General features: G+C 47.0%; 3 protein-coding genes across 4 annotated transcripts in view; all 3 read right to left on the bottom strand.

Annotated features, from left to right (window-relative positions):
- LOC103897791 (protein phosphatase 1 regulatory subunit 3C-B) overlaps positions 1-5,320 on the bottom strand; it is a 7,213-nt gene extending 1,893 nt beyond the window's left edge. The window contains exon 1 of the mRNA XM_009277997.2: positions 5,292-5,320. Coding sequence (XP_009276272.2) covers positions 5,292-5,320 — 29 coding nt within the window. The remainder of the gene's footprint in view (positions 1-5,291) is intronic.
- Positions 5,321-5,929: 609 nt separating this feature from the next.
- GINS4 (GINS complex subunit 4) lies at positions 5,930-9,564 on the bottom strand. Of its 2 annotated transcripts, none has more exons than XM_019472290.1 (7): positions 9,508-9,564; positions 8,070-8,156; positions 7,645-7,758; positions 7,054-7,151; positions 6,629-6,717; positions 6,150-6,240; positions 5,930-6,038 (listed from the first exon to the last, which is right to left on the bottom strand). In XM_019472290.1, the coding sequence occupies exons 2-7, from the start codon at positions 8,070-8,072 to the stop codon at positions 5,942-5,944; spliced, it is 492 nt and encodes a 163-aa protein (XP_019327835.1). In that variant the 5' UTR covers positions 8,073-8,156; positions 9,508-9,564; the 3' UTR covers positions 5,930-5,941. The 2 variants fall into 2 exon arrangements, with proteins under 2 accessions (XP_019327835.1, XP_019327809.1); XM_019472264.1 differs by lacking the exon at positions 9,508-9,564 and adding an exon at positions 8,393-8,485.
- Positions 9,565-9,631: 67 nt separating this feature from the next.
- On the bottom strand, positions 9,632-14,839 carry GOLGA7 (golgin A7; the record flags this gene model as incomplete). The annotated part of the gene is made up of 4 exons (XM_019471880.1): positions 9,632-10,168; positions 12,970-13,033; positions 14,222-14,323; positions 14,681-14,839. Coding segments are annotated over 3 exons (309 nt in total), but the record flags the coding sequence as incomplete, so codon positions are not given.
- Between the last annotated feature and the right edge of the window lie 1,267 nt (positions 14,840-16,106).

The raw sequence follows: 16,106 nt of genomic DNA, 5'->3' as shown, positions 1-16,106 counted from the left end.
CACCGGGCGGGCGGCGCTGCCCCCCATGCTGTGCCGCAAAGGAGCCCGCTCGAGCGAGGCCGATTAACGAGGGCCGGACCGGCGAAGCCCGCGAGGGAAGGGGGCACGGAGACGGAGCCAGCCCAGCGACCCGGGTACCGGAGACCATCCTCTCCCTGCCGGGTAACGCTCCTGGCTGCGGCCTTCTCCTCGGGAGCCCAGCTACAAAGTGGGCTAATGGGAGGAGCAGCACAGAAAAAGCTCCTAATGCCAGAAAACCGCGAGTGCTCTTAGAAGATAAATGTTTACTGAACTAACAATGCCTGGAGGAAGCTACAGGAAGAGAAGCATGTTCCTCTCACATTGTCTTCAGTGGTGGGAGGTTTGAACTGTTTTTATACACCCCTTTTCAGGTGCTTGTTTGAAGACAGCTATTTCCAGGGTGTCTAAGCACAAAGAAAATCAGAGACTCATCCTCTATCAAAAGCGGATCTAACTCAAAAGTTTCTTACCCTGGTTCCTTGCCCTGAAAAAGAAACTCACTCGCACCCGAGCAGGCAAGAGACAGTGTAGTGTCCCTGACATTTATATTCAAAATCACCTTCACTGTTTAGCTCACATGTGACTCCTTGACAGAAAAGACTGTCACCTAAATCAGATCACCCCTGCCCTGTACTACCTGCTAATCTCTCCAGAGCTGTCTAGCCATTTATGTTAAGCAGCCCTGATTGTTCCTGCTGACAGCACAGATTTTCATCAGCTCATGACACAACCTACCTATCAGTATTTATACATGGCTTTCCATCGCCACTGTGTCTGAATGCCTCCAGCACAATGCAGGACACCTCTCCAGGACAGCCAGGAGAGGTGAGCTTGAACCCAGTGCTTGGCTGGCAAAAATCTGCAGTTCAGCCCTGGCTTCAGTCAGCAAAAACATGAGAAAGAGAAGCAAGAGAGTCAAAGCAGCACCATCCCCTAGAAGGACGTGTGGCACTCGCGTCACTGCTGGCCAGACACTCCTCCCTGGGGAGGAGCAGGACGGCGATCTTTGTGGGTGACCAGGAGCCAGATGCACTCGTCTGGCTGGGCCTGCAGGAGCTGGAGGTGTCTGCTGTTGCCCAGTGCTCCTGGGTACCAGTCCTCCACCTGGCCAGCATCAGAGCAGGTCCATCTGCTGGGCCTAGGCCAGACCTCCTGCTGTCAGCACGCAGCCGACATGCTGTGCCAGAAGCCTCAAGCTGAAGCCCTGACTGGTGACCATGCTCAGGCCCAAGCTAGAAGCAGCGTTCCCCGTTTCTGAGGCCAGCCTCGGAGACAGGCAGCGCCACATCCTTCCACAGAGGTCAGCTGGAGGATCGGCTACGGCGTACTCACCCCTGCAAGATTTAACTGTGGCTGCAACCGCCCCAGTTACAAACCCAAGCAACATCTCCTGAGGTTGTGACAGCAAACTGCCCCCCCCCTTCTCTGAACTAAGGGCTCTTGCTCATAGTCTCGCAAGTTGTCTGCTTTTGAACCATTGAGTACTTGAAGCTTTTTCCGACAGAATTTCCAGTTGTTTCCCCACTGTGTAGGAAAGTTTGTGTAGGTAGTTATTGCTACTAAGGAATAATCCTCCTCACTGAATCACGTTATTTATTTGAGATCATTTTCCTGTAGATAGCCAGGAAAAAAGAAATAGAACCACCTTTGGATTACTTTTCCTAGATGGGACTTTCAGAGGAACAATTCCCTTGATACCAGCTCTAACGCAGACATTTCTCAATTCTGGGAAAGCTATTGTCACCAGAAGCACAGCAGCCTACAGCCAGGGTTAACCAGGGCAGTGGAAGAGAAAGCCCACAGAAAAATACCAGGGACATGTTTTCCACACTCCACGTTTCACACACGACTGGGGCCCAAGGGAAGACAGTCCCCCTGTGCACTGTTGTGATGGGTGGCATACTAGATGACTCCACATGCTTACAAGCACAGATGCCCTCCAGCACATACAATGCAGGCGATGAGTCAATTTTCAGCAGTTGCTTTCCGAGAATCATCCTTTCATCACATCCTCTCAGGCTGACAGTGCATTTCCCCCCAACTTCAGTGACTTGGGGGAGTCAACACAGACGTGAAAGAGGCTTCCTAGCAATGCAACAGCTTGCCTCACCCTTCTCCTGCACTCAGGAGAGCAGATCCGGCTCAGGCTGGGAAATCACAGCTCACCATCAGTGCCCTCCTTGCGACCTCTTTCACCATCCACCTACTTTGCATTCAGAGCTAATCACTTCGTAAACCCAAGCTATCTCCACCTCGGAGGGAGCAGAGAAGAGGGGATGTATTTGAGCTCAAGCCTTACAGCAGACCCCACGGAAGTTGGAAAAGATGCTCCCACTCTGCACATTCTCTTCCAGAGGCACAGATTAAGGTGGATGGACTGCCAGGTCTTCTCCTCCATCTAAAAGTACAAGCCAAAAGCATCACTTCCTCGACAAAGTTGTGGACACTTCATCTTCCCCCAAGAAGACGAACAGAGGCACAGTGTTAGCAGTGAGGCAGTATCCAGTCCCAAAAGTGTCTTGGTATTTAGTCATGGAAGGACACAAAAAGCAGACAGCAGCATCTTCAGGTATGCCAAAACTGAATCTCACTATTAGCCTGACTGACTTCGGCCTACTAGCCATCTTCAAAAATCCTGCACAGTCTGTGATGATGTTGCCATGTGCCAGCTGTCAGACTCCAGAGAGGAGCTGTATCAAAGGCACTCTGGAAAGAAATCAGATCCAGTTAAGATACAGCTGCCAGAAGACGGCAAGCACCCCTTATGCTCACATTGCTGCAGCCACATGAGATGCAGTGGTGAGGCAAGTACTAGCTGTCTGGACAATTGTTCAGTCAAACTTAATAGGGCAAAGGAGAAAGTCTGCCAGACATGCCACCTGGACATTCTCCAAGCAGCTCTTCTATAGCACGCTTCCGCAGCAGCAGATTAATGACGACTTTGGTTGGGAGCTTCAGTCACCTCTGTGACGCTGCCTGGGCTGTAGATAGGGGCAGGGCACAATCCACAGCCCTTCCTGGGGGGCTGCGCAGGGGTATGTGCTACTGATTCCTAAGGATTAAAACCAGCCTCCTCTTAATGTCTATACTTAAAAGAATCTTCTTTACTTAAATGGATTCATTAGGAACACTATAAACCACACACGCAAAGCCACTCACACTACAAGATGCACTGTGTCACCCCCTGCCTGGCAGAGGAAGGAGAGTGTCAGAGGAGCACCAGGCTGTTCCTCACACAGACCACCATGCAGGGAAGACCCTGCCCTGAAGGAACACAAGCCACTGTCTGTCCACACACCTGACAGGCACTGAGCTGAGGTAGCACGGGACACCCTGGCTTCTTCTCCAACTAGAAGAGGCACGCACAGTGCTGTGACCAGCACAAAGGAATTGTTCGTCTCCCTTGCCCCAGCAGCTGTTTCAGCAGAAGGGAGTTTGACAGTTTCTACCCTCACAACCACAATCAGAAGCTGTACCAGAACCCCTCACTCCGTGGAGGGTGGGTCTTCAGATCATGCATAGCAGAAAGCTGCTTTCTCCTGAGCCCATGATTACAGTTGTTCCGTTTTAGTGAAACTGAACACCACTGGTCTTAAATAAGGCATCCCAGCAGCTACACACTGAAGCTTTCCAGAAAACGCGCTCTGACTCGTCACTTTGCACTTGTTCTATTGATCCAAGTCTCCCTGCACAGGGAGCTGAATGCTCTGCTGCAGAAATCAAATACAGAGCACTGGCCTGATAGGAAGCAGCACGAATAACACACAAAGCATAGAAGGCGAGGCAAAAACAAGACTCCTATTCTCATCCTGCAGCAAGAGACTGTTCTGGGAAAGCTCTGCCAGCCTCATGCTCCAATATCTTTCTAAACAACATGAAGGCACCACAAGCCCCTACAAGCTTACAAAATTCCTCAGAGCTCTTCCACAGTGCTCAGCTGCTGATCATGCAGGCCATCCTGTACAAAGGCCCTACCTGCTCTGGAGTTCACTGACCAAGGCAGCCTTGAGCTTGAGGATTAGCTGTAATAGTGGTGCAATCTCCCTGAAGTCAGCCAGTCCAAGGAAGCAGGTTGGAAAAGGCTGAAAAAGCAGCATTTAAATCCTCTGTGCAGGATCTGCTCTGGTGTTGGCTTTACGCACAGTCTGTGCATGTAGCAGAACTGCAGACTGAAACAGTATGAAGACCCCATGGCTCTGGCACAAACACCCTGAACGTGAACCAGTTGCTCTGGTTAAGAAGAGGTTTGTGACAATCCTGCAAATGCTGTCTGACATTTCCAAAGCATCATTCCAATTGCACCATTCACAATCTGATCAGAGAAAACACAGCTGCCCGTGGCTCCTGGAGGCACTCAATCCTTGGCCCAGGGAAAGAAATGCCATTATCAGCACAAGGTCCAGGCAGCAATTCCAAATCCAGGCCTAGTCTGCAGGCAAATCTCAGATACCTGTAATGGCAAAGGTGGATATTTTACAAGGATAGTGCTATTATTACCAGAATGCCAGGAAAAAGCAGCATACTCCTCTCTGGCCATATTAGAAGGGGCTGTACTGACACAACTGTATCCACACTGGGACACAGGCTGCATAAGCAGAACAAAGCTTGTGCAGCCTGCCTTCCCCAAAGGCAGGGCCTTTCCAAGGAAGGACAGACTTGCTGTTTGGCCTGCATAACAATGCTTCAAGGGAGAAACTTGAGGCAAGTAGAAACCCTGAATTCCTAAGCTCATGGCCATCTCCCAGCTGATATTGTCAGAAAGACAAAGGGAACAAACTTGGTAAACTCTTCACCCTCCCTTCCCACTGCAGGTAAGGCGCTGGTACTAAGCACCCCAACCAGGACCCTATGGCTCTCCCCTGCTCGCCCATGACATTCCCTTTGCGCTGAGCTGCAGTTTCCATCCTTAACATGTTCCCAATCCCTCCTGCTCCTTCTGCAAGAACCAAGACTTGCTCTGCCAGCAAATACCTTTGTGTGTGGTGGTTTTTTTGCTCAATGGATCATGTGGCAAATATGGTGCAGAAGTATCCCCCTGGTTCACCTCAGAGCAATTAGCCATTTGCACAACATCCAGGGTTGCAGAGACCCTGTGACGAGATCAAAGCTGATGGGGGAAGGTGGAGTTTACATAGCTGGTTGCCACACCATTCAGTCAGTTTCCATCCGATAGCCTAATTTAAAGAACAATGCTAAACTGGAACAGGAATGAACACACAGCTGCAGGTTTAAAAAGAGAGCACCCTGCTATTTACAAAGGCTGTATTCACCTTTGAGGATAGATGCGCTCTGTCCACATGTGCTGTCAAACCAGCCTCGGATCTGGAGAGGCAATACCTACACTCCTCCCTCCTTCGGGACTCCAAGGGGACTGTGGCAAGGCTGCTGCAAAGCCTTGTTGGAGGGAGTGCTGTGACAGACTGCCCTCGCTCAGGAGCAGCAGGGAAAGGAGTCTGGCTGTATTCCAGAAATGTCATAAGCAATTAGGAGTTTGATGAGCTGTGGGGGCAACGAACCCCTCTGCACCAGCAGAGGGAAAGCTGCCCTGCTGATTCATTTGCATGCTTTCAAGGGTACCCCTTCCAACACCGCTGCTGCCCTGCCCAGCCATGCCACGCCCGAAGGGGACACGGCCCGGCCCCATGGCCCGCTCGGCAGCTGCAGCGGGTGGCCCCCCCGCGCCCCTGCCGTCCCCGCCCCTCACTCTCCCCCCCGCGCCACCTTCCGGCCGTGGGACCGCGGGGGTCACGGCAGCTGCAGCGGCGGGGCCCCCCGCGCCCCCGGGGCCCGCTCCACCGCGCCGCCCCCGCGCCACCTTCCGGCCGTGGGACCGCGGGGGGCACGGCAGCTGGCGGCGCGGGCCCTGCGGCTGGCCCCCCGGTGCCCCTGCGGTCCTGGCCCTGCACTTACCGCTCGCCCCTCAGATGAGCTGCACCGCTCCCGAGGCCACCAGCGGGGCAATGGTCTTGTACCGGATCAGATGCTGCGAGCCCTTCTCCAGGTCGATGGTGTACTCTCTGCCAGAGACAGATGGGAAGTTAAGCTGCCTCTCCTGTTTTGCTTTAACCCACGCCGCTTTTGTGAAACTAACTTATTTACGTGCACCACATGGGGAAGCGCCCACCTACCTCTGCTCATCCGTCTCTGGCTCGACCAGGATGTTCTCCTGACGCTCCAACACCCTCAGGAACACAAAGGAGTCCAGGTTGGGCTTCGGAACTGCAGACAACGGATTCAGAGCACGAGCTCAGCACTCGCTTATGTTCCTCTGCAGGACACCGAGCTAACAGAGGGGTACGAGGGACAGCACACTCATGGCCAGTAAAGGAAACGCTAGACACTTCTGATCAGATGTAGTGTGCACTGCCTCAGCATAAGACAAGACTTGGCAGGAGCCAGCATGATCCTCTGACAGCAGTGCCAAGGGACAGCAGCATCAAGACGTGTACCACGCAGCAGAGCAGTGTTACAACACTCATCCCATCATTTCTGCTTCTACCAAGCACCAGCTGGAGGACTAGCCCTTAAAATTTCACGCTCCCCAGAGCTTTCCCCACACCCCTGCTGCTATAATTTTCAGATTACCCTGGAGTCTTGATGTACTCACCTGATTTTAGGAGAGACACTTTCTGCAGGTTGGGTGGCATGTGTTTTAGGGCCACGTTTTTCAGATAAGTCTCTGTGTTTGCCATGTACCTGAAATAAATCATTGGAGCATTTACTGGTTTAATCAAATACAGATTTGCAGGGAGAGTATTGACTCAAAACGCCAGCAAGCGACATCTCCTGGTCCCACAGGCATGGCCAGAGCCAAGCCTAATGGCTTGCCCTGGTAACTGGCTCACAGTTACCAGTTATTTTATTTCACCTCTTTCCTTGTCCATAAGGAAACCTCCTGGTAAGACACGTGATTCTTACTGCAAACCTGTCTAAGGCTAACTGTCTAAGGCTGAACAGACCTGTTCAGCGTAACACACAGGTGAGTTCCATAACCTATAAAAAGGGAGGGAGATGCATGTAAAACCTACTTACTCTTTAGCAAAGGCAAACTCCTCCGGTGATAGAATGGAAGGCTCCCCTTCGGCTCGAGACTTCTCCTTCTCCAGGACATGGGGGAAAAACTTCTCTATCTGATATCGGAACAAAACCCCAAAAGACCGTAACAGACCTCTCCCAGTAGTTCAGCGCCTACAATACCCACTCCCCAGAGGCTTCCCCTACAAGCAGCAGTCCACTGCTGTACAGATGTATGCAACAGCTGCAGGCCTGCCCAAATACCTGCTCCTGAATTAGCAGCGATATGGTCAGCTGGGGTCTCCAAGCTGCACAACCGTATGTGTACCTGGCAGGACCCAGGCAGAACATGCAAACATTCAATTGTGCCATCCTGGACTTAGATGAGGTAAGAAAACACTCATAGCAATGCTGTGATCCTCCTTCATCACAACAGAAAAGCGTGTCCAAGGAATGAATTCCTTTGGGTTGCACTTCGGAGGACAGAGACAGAGAGAGATGGAGCGTGCTTTAACTAAGTGCCTTGCTGAAGCAGGAGGCATTGTATAGGTAAAAATCATTCCTGAAGTCACCCTTTTTCATCCCCTGGGCAGCACAAGCAAGTATTACCTTCACAAGCCTACATCGCAAGTAGCTGCTGAGCACGTAACGGATCCTTTCAATCTCCATGCGGTGAACGCTGACCTTCAAGTCTCCTCTCTTTGCCCGTTTCAGGTTTGCCTCCTGCAAGGAAAGACAAAGAGAAATTAAATGGTTGAAATGTCAAACAACAAGAAATAGAGAGGAAGATAGGTTTTGTACATAGGGCCCACAAAAACAGACTGTAGCTGCTTTTGGTGACACAAAGCACGCTGTTTCCTTGTATCTCTCAGTCCCCTCTCTGAGAGAAGCTCAAAGAAGGTACTGAGAACAGCCTCATCTCAGGGACAGAGGAGCAGACAATCCTGGCAATCCCAGAGGGACCCAAGCATGTATCTGCCAGGCCAGGCAACCAGGGCCTGCCTGTACCACCACCTTAGCCCAGCAGAACCTACCATATGGTCCAACTGCTCCACAACACACTCAATGATCTCAGGTTTGCTCTCCAACAGCTCTGGGGCAAACTTCTCATTCAGCCAGGCCTGAAAGAAGGCACACTATATGTAAAAGTGAGGAATGCACCTGCTATACGACCCAGACCCCAGAGAGACCAGAAACTCAGCCCTTCCCACCTCCGCCGGCGAACCCAGGGACCCGGCCCCCAGCCGCCCCACATCTCCCCCACAGAGCCCAGGGCCCAGCTTGCAGTCACCCCCCCCAGATATCTCCAGGGAGCTCAGGGGCCCGGCCCTCAGCCGCTCTCCCCAGCCCACACTACCTGCTCCAGGCTGTGGATGAGCTGCGCCGGGGTAAGCACCAGTTCCTCACTGCCCCCATCCGAGTCCCCCTCCGTCCCCTCACCGCTCGCCATCCCGCCACAGCCTCCCGCCAACAGCTACGGCCCTCCGCGCATGCGCGGTCCAGCCCACTGCGCAGCCGCCCGGCGCAGCCCGGATCCGCCCCACTGCGCAGGCGCCCGCGCGGCCCAGGTGAACGCCACTGCGCAGGCGCCCCACCCCCAAGAAAATGGCCGGCGGCGCGGCGGGCCTCGGGGCGGGGTGAACCGCCACAGCCCTGTGCGGCCAGCAGCCGCGGAAGGCCGCTGAAAAACAAAGCTATACTGAAAGCGGACAAAACAGTTGCGGCTTAGGAACTGATCTTGAAATGATGGTAGCTCTGTTTGTTCCCAACCAAGACCCTGCTACTGTAGGAGCAAAAGTCTCACCAATAGAGCTACTTTATGCAAAGCAGTGCTATCAAATATGACACGGACACAGTTTAAGAAAAAATTTACTAATCCATTAGTACTTCCGCCAATATTGCAACAGATTTGAAAGGCAAACACTGTTACAGTTTAGAAAAAACAAATTTTATACAGTTAAAGTATTAAATCTCAAAAAAACAGAAATCGGTGGCTGAGTAATAAGCCTGGAATTTCAGATCCAGTATTAGCACCTACAGCACCACCAAAAGCCAGAACACTCGACCTGTTCTGCATCAGTCTTCTCCTTTTCTATATTCTTGAATTCCTTCTATAATTGGACAGTGACGCTCAGAACCTAAACTAGGACATCCTTGCTTTGATAAGGGAAAAGGATAAGAGAAAAAATGTTAAGCCAGCCTGGTTTGTAGGAACTTTACTTTTGCAGGTATTGCTGAGAATGTCGATGCACAGGGGATACTAAATAATGCACAGTTCTACTTTTCAATAGTGTGCCAGCAGATAGAATTAAGAAACCATCTTACACAACATCTAACAGTTTGTCAAATCAATGTTTTCCTATAAATTATATATAATAAATCCATAAAGAAACAGTTTTACACTTCACATTAATCAGAGTAGGGTAGGAATTGTTATGTTTATTGGTTCAGCATCCATTTTATTATACTTACTGTTTTATGATTGAATAGACCCCCCTCTTCTGGTGAGCATTGACAGATGCAATAACAGCGCAGATACAGTAGTAGAAAAAACACCAGGATTAAAGTCCGGCTATTCCTCCCCCTTCTACGAACAACCAAAACATTGAAACAAGTAAGACTTTGCCTTCTGGTTTTCCACAAGAATCAGCACAGGAAACGTAAAACGCTTGTTGCCTTGAGTCACTTCTTGCCAGTCAGAGGCACTGTGTATCCCCTCACTCCAATACTGAACTGGAGGGAAGGCCTCATTTCTGGAAAATTCCCAACTCTGACTTGTAGCTTTCCAAAGCCCGATTGATGTACAGAAGAGTTTAAGAACTAGGGAGGAACAGCACTGCACTTACGTGACTAAAACTAGACTTCCGTTGGGCTAAGTGCCCATTTCTTTCAGAAGAGTACGTAGCTTTACCACTTCTGCTTTTTCTTGAAAAAGACTAAAAAGTGATCTCATTACTTAAAAGTTTGCCACAAAATGGATGCTGACCAGCCAGGTCACCCCATGTGGAGCAGTTTTAGGAAGTTAGTCCTTGTAGTAGATGGCACTGTGGATCTGGCAGCAGAGAAAGGAATGATGCTCTAAAGTAGGAGGTAGGGGAACTTTGATACAGCGAGTCCACTGTTGAGCTATCTGCTAGAAAAGAAATTTCATATTATTAGAAACTATTACTAAATAAAACCAACAAAATCCTACACAAACCTTTACATAGCTATATTTTGTTGTCTTAGGAGGTATGTAGCAGGAAAGGTATGGTTACCACGTGCTGTGGTGAGAGTAGCAGGAACAGAAGCCAACACTCTGGATTTCATTTGTCTAACAGGAAATAAAGACCTTTACTTCTTTGTTTCTTTCTGCGTAACAGGCATAAATATTTCCAATCTCTTTTCTGCACACATTGCCAACAACCTAGACCTAGAATACCATCCCAGGATCTGCAGAGTACCTAAGACAAGGGAGCCAGTTCAAATTTGAGCTTTTTCAAAACCAAAGCTTAATGAAAGTTCAGTAGGTATTTTTGAAACTCAGGGATAGTAATTTTGCAGTTCTATACTGCATGCAATTAGCATGATCCTTTATTTTAGCCTCTCTCTTTCAAGCACTCTGAGCACCCTTTTCACTTTGTGACTCTGCCACACAGTATCATGAAAACTAAGTGCCTTTCAGCAACTTTTTCCAGTTAAAGCTACCAAAGCTAGAAGTTGCTGGCCACTCTTAACTGAAAGCATCACGAGTAAAGATACCAAAGTGAGAACTGGAACAGCATCCAGCCAAAAAACAGCGATAAAAAGGTTTTGGATGCTAGAATACACTCAGGGACAGAGTCATGCAAAGATTTTTCCACTGAAAACTATTGGGTAGGATAAGATCTCAAATACAGTAGCAGATCTCAGAGTTCCTCTGAATTTACACAGATGTTGCAGAGACCATTAGAAGTCTTAAGATTCCTAGCCAGAATCATACCCTCTGCCACTATACAGGATAGAAAAAGGTTTTGGATGCTAGAATACACTCAGGGACAGAGTCATGCAAAGATTTTTCCACTGAAAACTATTGGGTAGGATAAGATCTCAAATACAGTAGCAGATCTCAGAGTTCCTCTGAATTTACACAGATGTTGCAGAGACCATTAGAAGTCTTAAGATTCCTAGCCAGAGTCATATCCTCTGCCACTATACAGGATAGAAAGACAGTCCACATTTTGTAGAGGCCATGCAGGCTGCATTCATGAACAGATCATCCAGGACAGTATGCAGGCTCCAAATGACTAGGTTACAGATGAGGAGATGAATACCTAATAAAGCTCCAGTTCCAGATTAGGCTTACTTGGGTACTCATACTGCTTTCAAAACAGATGTTTACTGACCACAAATATTTGCAATTCATCAAACTATCCAGAACTTCACGATACAAGTCTTTCTTCATTTTAGAAATTTCAGTTGTTTGAACACTGACAGAACTAGCTTTCATGTAATTGCTCAAAACCCCATCACCTACGAAAACATTCTGCAGTAATTGCGGTGAAATGAGTCATGACAAATGGCTTGTGCCAAATATATGCAGATGCAGTTGATAAAACACAAACTTATTCCAGCAGCAGAACACAAGTGCCATGCAATACAACAGATTCCCAAGTGCTAATAACCAGATAAAGAAGGTTATTTTGAGACAGAATTGGCATCTACAAACAATGCCAAGTTGACAAGCCAGAGTTGTTTAGAAACAGGTATGCATCAGCAAGAATCTTCACCGGTTTGCTTTACCGGAACTTCTTGTCATGGCTTGCTCCAGCTTGCAGTAGATTAATCTGGTTTATATGCACTGTAAATATGGGTCAATCATAAGCAGGCTACCAAAAGAGACATCCTAGAGATGTGTAGCAGAGGCAGGTTAGAAAAAGCACTGAAAGAATTTAGTAATACTACCAAGTAAGTTACTTGCATTTTCCCTTTAGGCTGTGTAAGATTTGACTCTTGGAATATGCCATATTCAAAGATTCAGGACAGCAGATAAGATACAGTGTATTTATACGGTATCTTATCAAACATTTCTGAGCAGAAGAGGTTTGGAAGAATCCCACCATTTGGCACATGAAACCAAAGTATCACCCCAGGCAATAGTAGTTCTCTTTTCAGTCCCTTCTGGAACAGAAAAGCTGCCATTCAACAGCATATAGAAGTGAATCTTCTATATACTTAGAACCACGAAGGTAAAATGTAATTACTCACATTGATTTGTTCAGGATTCTGGGACTAATAATATTGACTTCTAGGCAAAATACAAGGGGATCTTTCACATGCTGTGGTTACGACCCTGATTTCACAAGTGCTCGAAACATGGAAGCTTTTAAAATAGACCCTGGTCTGAGGTATCACAGAAAACATTCAAAAGGAAAGGCTGTATCTTTCACAGCAGTATAGGAAGAGCAGATGCTAGTATAGCACCATCAACGATTTTCCCTGAGTATTTCTCTCTTATGCTATTAGTCTGAAAACTGTTTGGGGATCCAAAATAAGCATTTAAATAGTGACCTATTTTAAAGTCAAATTTAAGGGTTAGTCTTAAGTTTTGTCTGCTCGGAACCTTGTGACAGAAAAGCTTCAAGAGAATAAAAAAAGATTTTTATCTACAGAAAGGAGAACGATTTTGGACATACTACAGGTTTAATGGATATTTACACAATCAAGACCTGAAGTTCTCTAAAGGTAAATCTGGTATCATCTGATCTGTATTAACATTCAGTGGCATAATGCCAAGTATTGGTATTTCTACTTATTCGGAAAACCTAGTCCACACAAGATCTATGTGAACAGCCTTTGATTACATAACGGTGATGGGATAAACGTTCTGTCTCAGTATGACAGAATCTACCCCTCTGAGCATAGAAAACAGGTTGAGATTGGTTGAGATTGATCTAGTATAAGGTTAACATGTACCTGAGACTCCACAGTTTTATCTTCCACTGGTCATACCTCTGTCTTCATAAATGGTAATTTCAATCTGCACAGAAAAGCTGTTAGGGAAACATACTATAAAAAGATTATGAAAACAAAAAAAAAGTGGAAAAACATTAAGATACTAGAACTTTTGATCCTTCTGCTTCATACCTGCTGTTTCAAGGCTAGTTTCAGAGCTACAAAGTAAACAGAACAGTACACATAAGAGATGCCCTGTCAGGTCAGATCAGTGGTCTATCCAGCCCAGGACTGTCCTGACAACAAGAACACAAGATGCTGTGCATGGAGGGTTTGTGAGCCTTGCCACCTTCTCTTAAATTTCAGGAAAGGCTATGCACTAGACAAAAGTTAACACTTCTACAGTTCAGCTGCTAAGTCACTAACAAAACTGAAAATGCTTTTACTCAAGTTGAATGTTTTTTTTCAGGAGGTGTATGCATAGAAAAATGTGGAAAACATTTGAGAATAATGAAGTCATGTAGGTGACAGCTATAAGCTTTTTAGATGAATACACAAATAACCCAACTGCAAGGAATTAGCCTTAGCACACATTTAATTGGCATTCTCTGCTTAAAGTTGCTTCGGTTTCAACATTCTCAAAAAATGATACGTGTTACTCATTCTATCCCTAGATTTGCTATGCGAGGTCTTTACAGCTGCTAAGGTAATAACTAGATAAAATGCCTTCAGTGTGGTTCAAGAGTTGAAGAAAAAAGGTTAAAATAAGCCATGCTAGAACCAAGAGCAAGTGCTAGGCTGGTATCAACTTAAAGGGATGTCATATGGAGAAATCTTCACCTGAACCTGAGCTGAGGGTTGCAAATTAAGCAACAGCCATCTCTTGCTTTCACATTATCAATTTCTATCCTACCAAGTTGGTCACTTTTTTCCAATTGGACAAACTTCATTTTTAGAAGTCACTGAAATAGAGGAAGCATCTAAAGCGTTGGAAGTACTCCGTTTATACATACTGCGTTTCCAAGGAAGTCTCAAAGGACAGATTCCCATACTGCGTTTTCATTGCCTTTTGATGTGACAAATCTTAACGTACTAAAATCTGACCAGAGAACAGTACACAACGGAGAGTACACAATGGAGAGTAACAAGACTAATCACATATTCTGCCGTATCACAGATGAAGCATGACCACAGGGTGCCATACTGAGATAAACAGGTAGCACATCATAAATGGACAAACCAGGAGACAATCTAAGAAACCACAGAAGGATACAACTCTTAGTCCTCTTTCAATGGGGTCTGTCAGAAGGAGGCCCTGAGGAGCATAGATCTTCTCGTTCTGTTCCTGAATGAACTTGGCAATTTTCTTTAGAACCTGGTAACAGAACAGCACAGAAGTCACAGTTCCTTAGTCAGGTTTCCCTATGTTAACAGTCAGAGCCCCAGCAATATCACAAATATAGCAACGTTAGGAGAGCCTAGCACACAACTAGAGGCAGAACTTGCGTGATTCCTCTGAAGTACAAGCAATCATTACGTTACTCAAATTGACTAATATAGACAAATCTGTCTGATGTATATGTGAAATCACTCTGCAGTAAGATCCAGAGTCTATATGGAATCTGTAGGACAATGGTGCAAGTCACAGAAATCCTACCAAGAAATAAGTCTTTGGCTGAAGTCTACGAGACATACTGCCTTCCAAGTAACAAGGTAAACAAAAGAAGTGCACCTTTTCATAATGCGTTTCCATGCACAAGAAGATGGTATAGGCAGTCAGACAGGCGAGACACCCTTCAAGGTAAGATTGACCCCCAAGTTTTTCAGCTTCTGCATAGAGGTTATTCAGTGTTCGGACAGTCTCTTCAAACTGCTGCCTATCAATCTGCAAGAGAAGTCAAGTTTAGCTGTCATGCCCTGCACATTTCAGAACTCACCGATGTCTTCAGATATCTACCTTCATTTACGGCTTATTTGCACTTCCACACTTTGCAGCCACCGTGTTTAGAGCCAAAGTCTGAAGGACACTTTGAGTTACAGACCTGTAGTTCTTTGTTAAATATCTGCCAAGTGATTAGATCAAGTCTGAATTCCAACACAATGTGAGCACAAACAAGTAACATAACTAAACCAATGTGCAATTCAACTGGAAAAAAGAAAAGCTTAATTCACACGCAAAGAGATAAGCTAGATTAAAAAGAGCAATTAGGGGGTGGATTGACAGAGCTGACTCCTAATATCAATAATGCCTTACTGCTGCTGCAGTGCTGGTCAAACAAGCTCTCAATAAAACAATACAAAACAAAACAAAGAAACAGGGAAGAGAAGAAAAGTGCAATGAAAAAAAGAAAAGGCATTAGCAAAGAGTGTTTATTTTGCTATCAGTTGAAGATATTACATCTGACAGCATTAAACAAAATGAAAGTACTTGAGACAGTACTTGTGAGGTTACTGAACAGGCTCAGCAGAACTGGCTGGTCTCCACAAGAGAGGACAGCGTTAATGCACCACAGTACAACAACGCACGCTTTATTCTCACCAACATAATGAACACATTCTATTTTACTGCTACAAAAGACAGCTGGCTTCCTCAGGATTAAAGCAAGCACAAAACACCAGCATTTCATAAACACCGAAGAGAAGCATTTTTGAAGTATTTTTCATGCGGCTTTTCGCTGCAAATGAAAACTATTTTCTTACCACAATTGATCAGAAATGCCATTTGGACAACAAACAACGCTTTTATGCCAAAACCCAAACAATAGCCAAAGCAGGATATGCCTTTAAAATTTGAAGTCATGCCTCTCTCACACTATGCATAGGGCTGTAACAGAAAGAGAGGATTAGAAAGCTCTAGCGTCCTCAAGCTTAAAGGCAGATATGAGACCTTAGCATAGCAGCCTTGGGGTGTGCCGGAGAGAGAACTGTTCCCAGGACAGGGACACGGGGGTGAAACCCCACCTCCCTCCCACACCTAAAAAGGACGGCTTTAGGTAAAGGAGCGGAGGTTTGTGCAAGAGACCTACCACGTGCTTCAGAAAGACGGAGAACGGGCTTACGGCCACGACAGTCTGTCGGGTCACTCGTGAGCGCCGGCCGGTCCCTGTCCGCACGCCCTTACACCCAAGGGCCCGCGGGCGTACGCCGGGTCCCGCCCT

This window comes from Aptenodytes forsteri, unplaced genomic scaffold, assembly GCF_000699145.1.
Source record: "Aptenodytes forsteri isolate BGI_AS27 unplaced genomic scaffold, ASM69914v1 Scaffold298, whole genome shotgun sequence".
Taxonomy (NCBI): domain Eukaryota; kingdom Metazoa; phylum Chordata; class Aves; order Sphenisciformes; family Spheniscidae; genus Aptenodytes; species Aptenodytes forsteri.
The sequence above is the reverse complement of the archived record's forward strand: the minus strand, read 5'-3'. Positions and strand labels throughout refer to the sequence as shown.

Bases quoted from the DNA above. Each gene is read 5' to 3' on its own strand.
- GINS4 (XM_019472264.1), bottom strand. From the start codon at position 8,485: ATGGCGAGCGGTGAGGGGACGGAGGGGGACTCGGATGGGGGCAGTGAG. The intron at 8,157-8,392 runs GTAGTGTGGGCT...GCCTTCTTTCAG, and splicing joins TCATCCACAGCCTGGAGCAG to GCCTGGCTGAATGAGAAGTT. The intron at 6,718-7,053 runs GTAAGTAGGTTT...GATTTATTTCAG, and splicing joins GAGTTTGCCTTTGCTAAAGA to GTACATGGCAAACACAGAGA.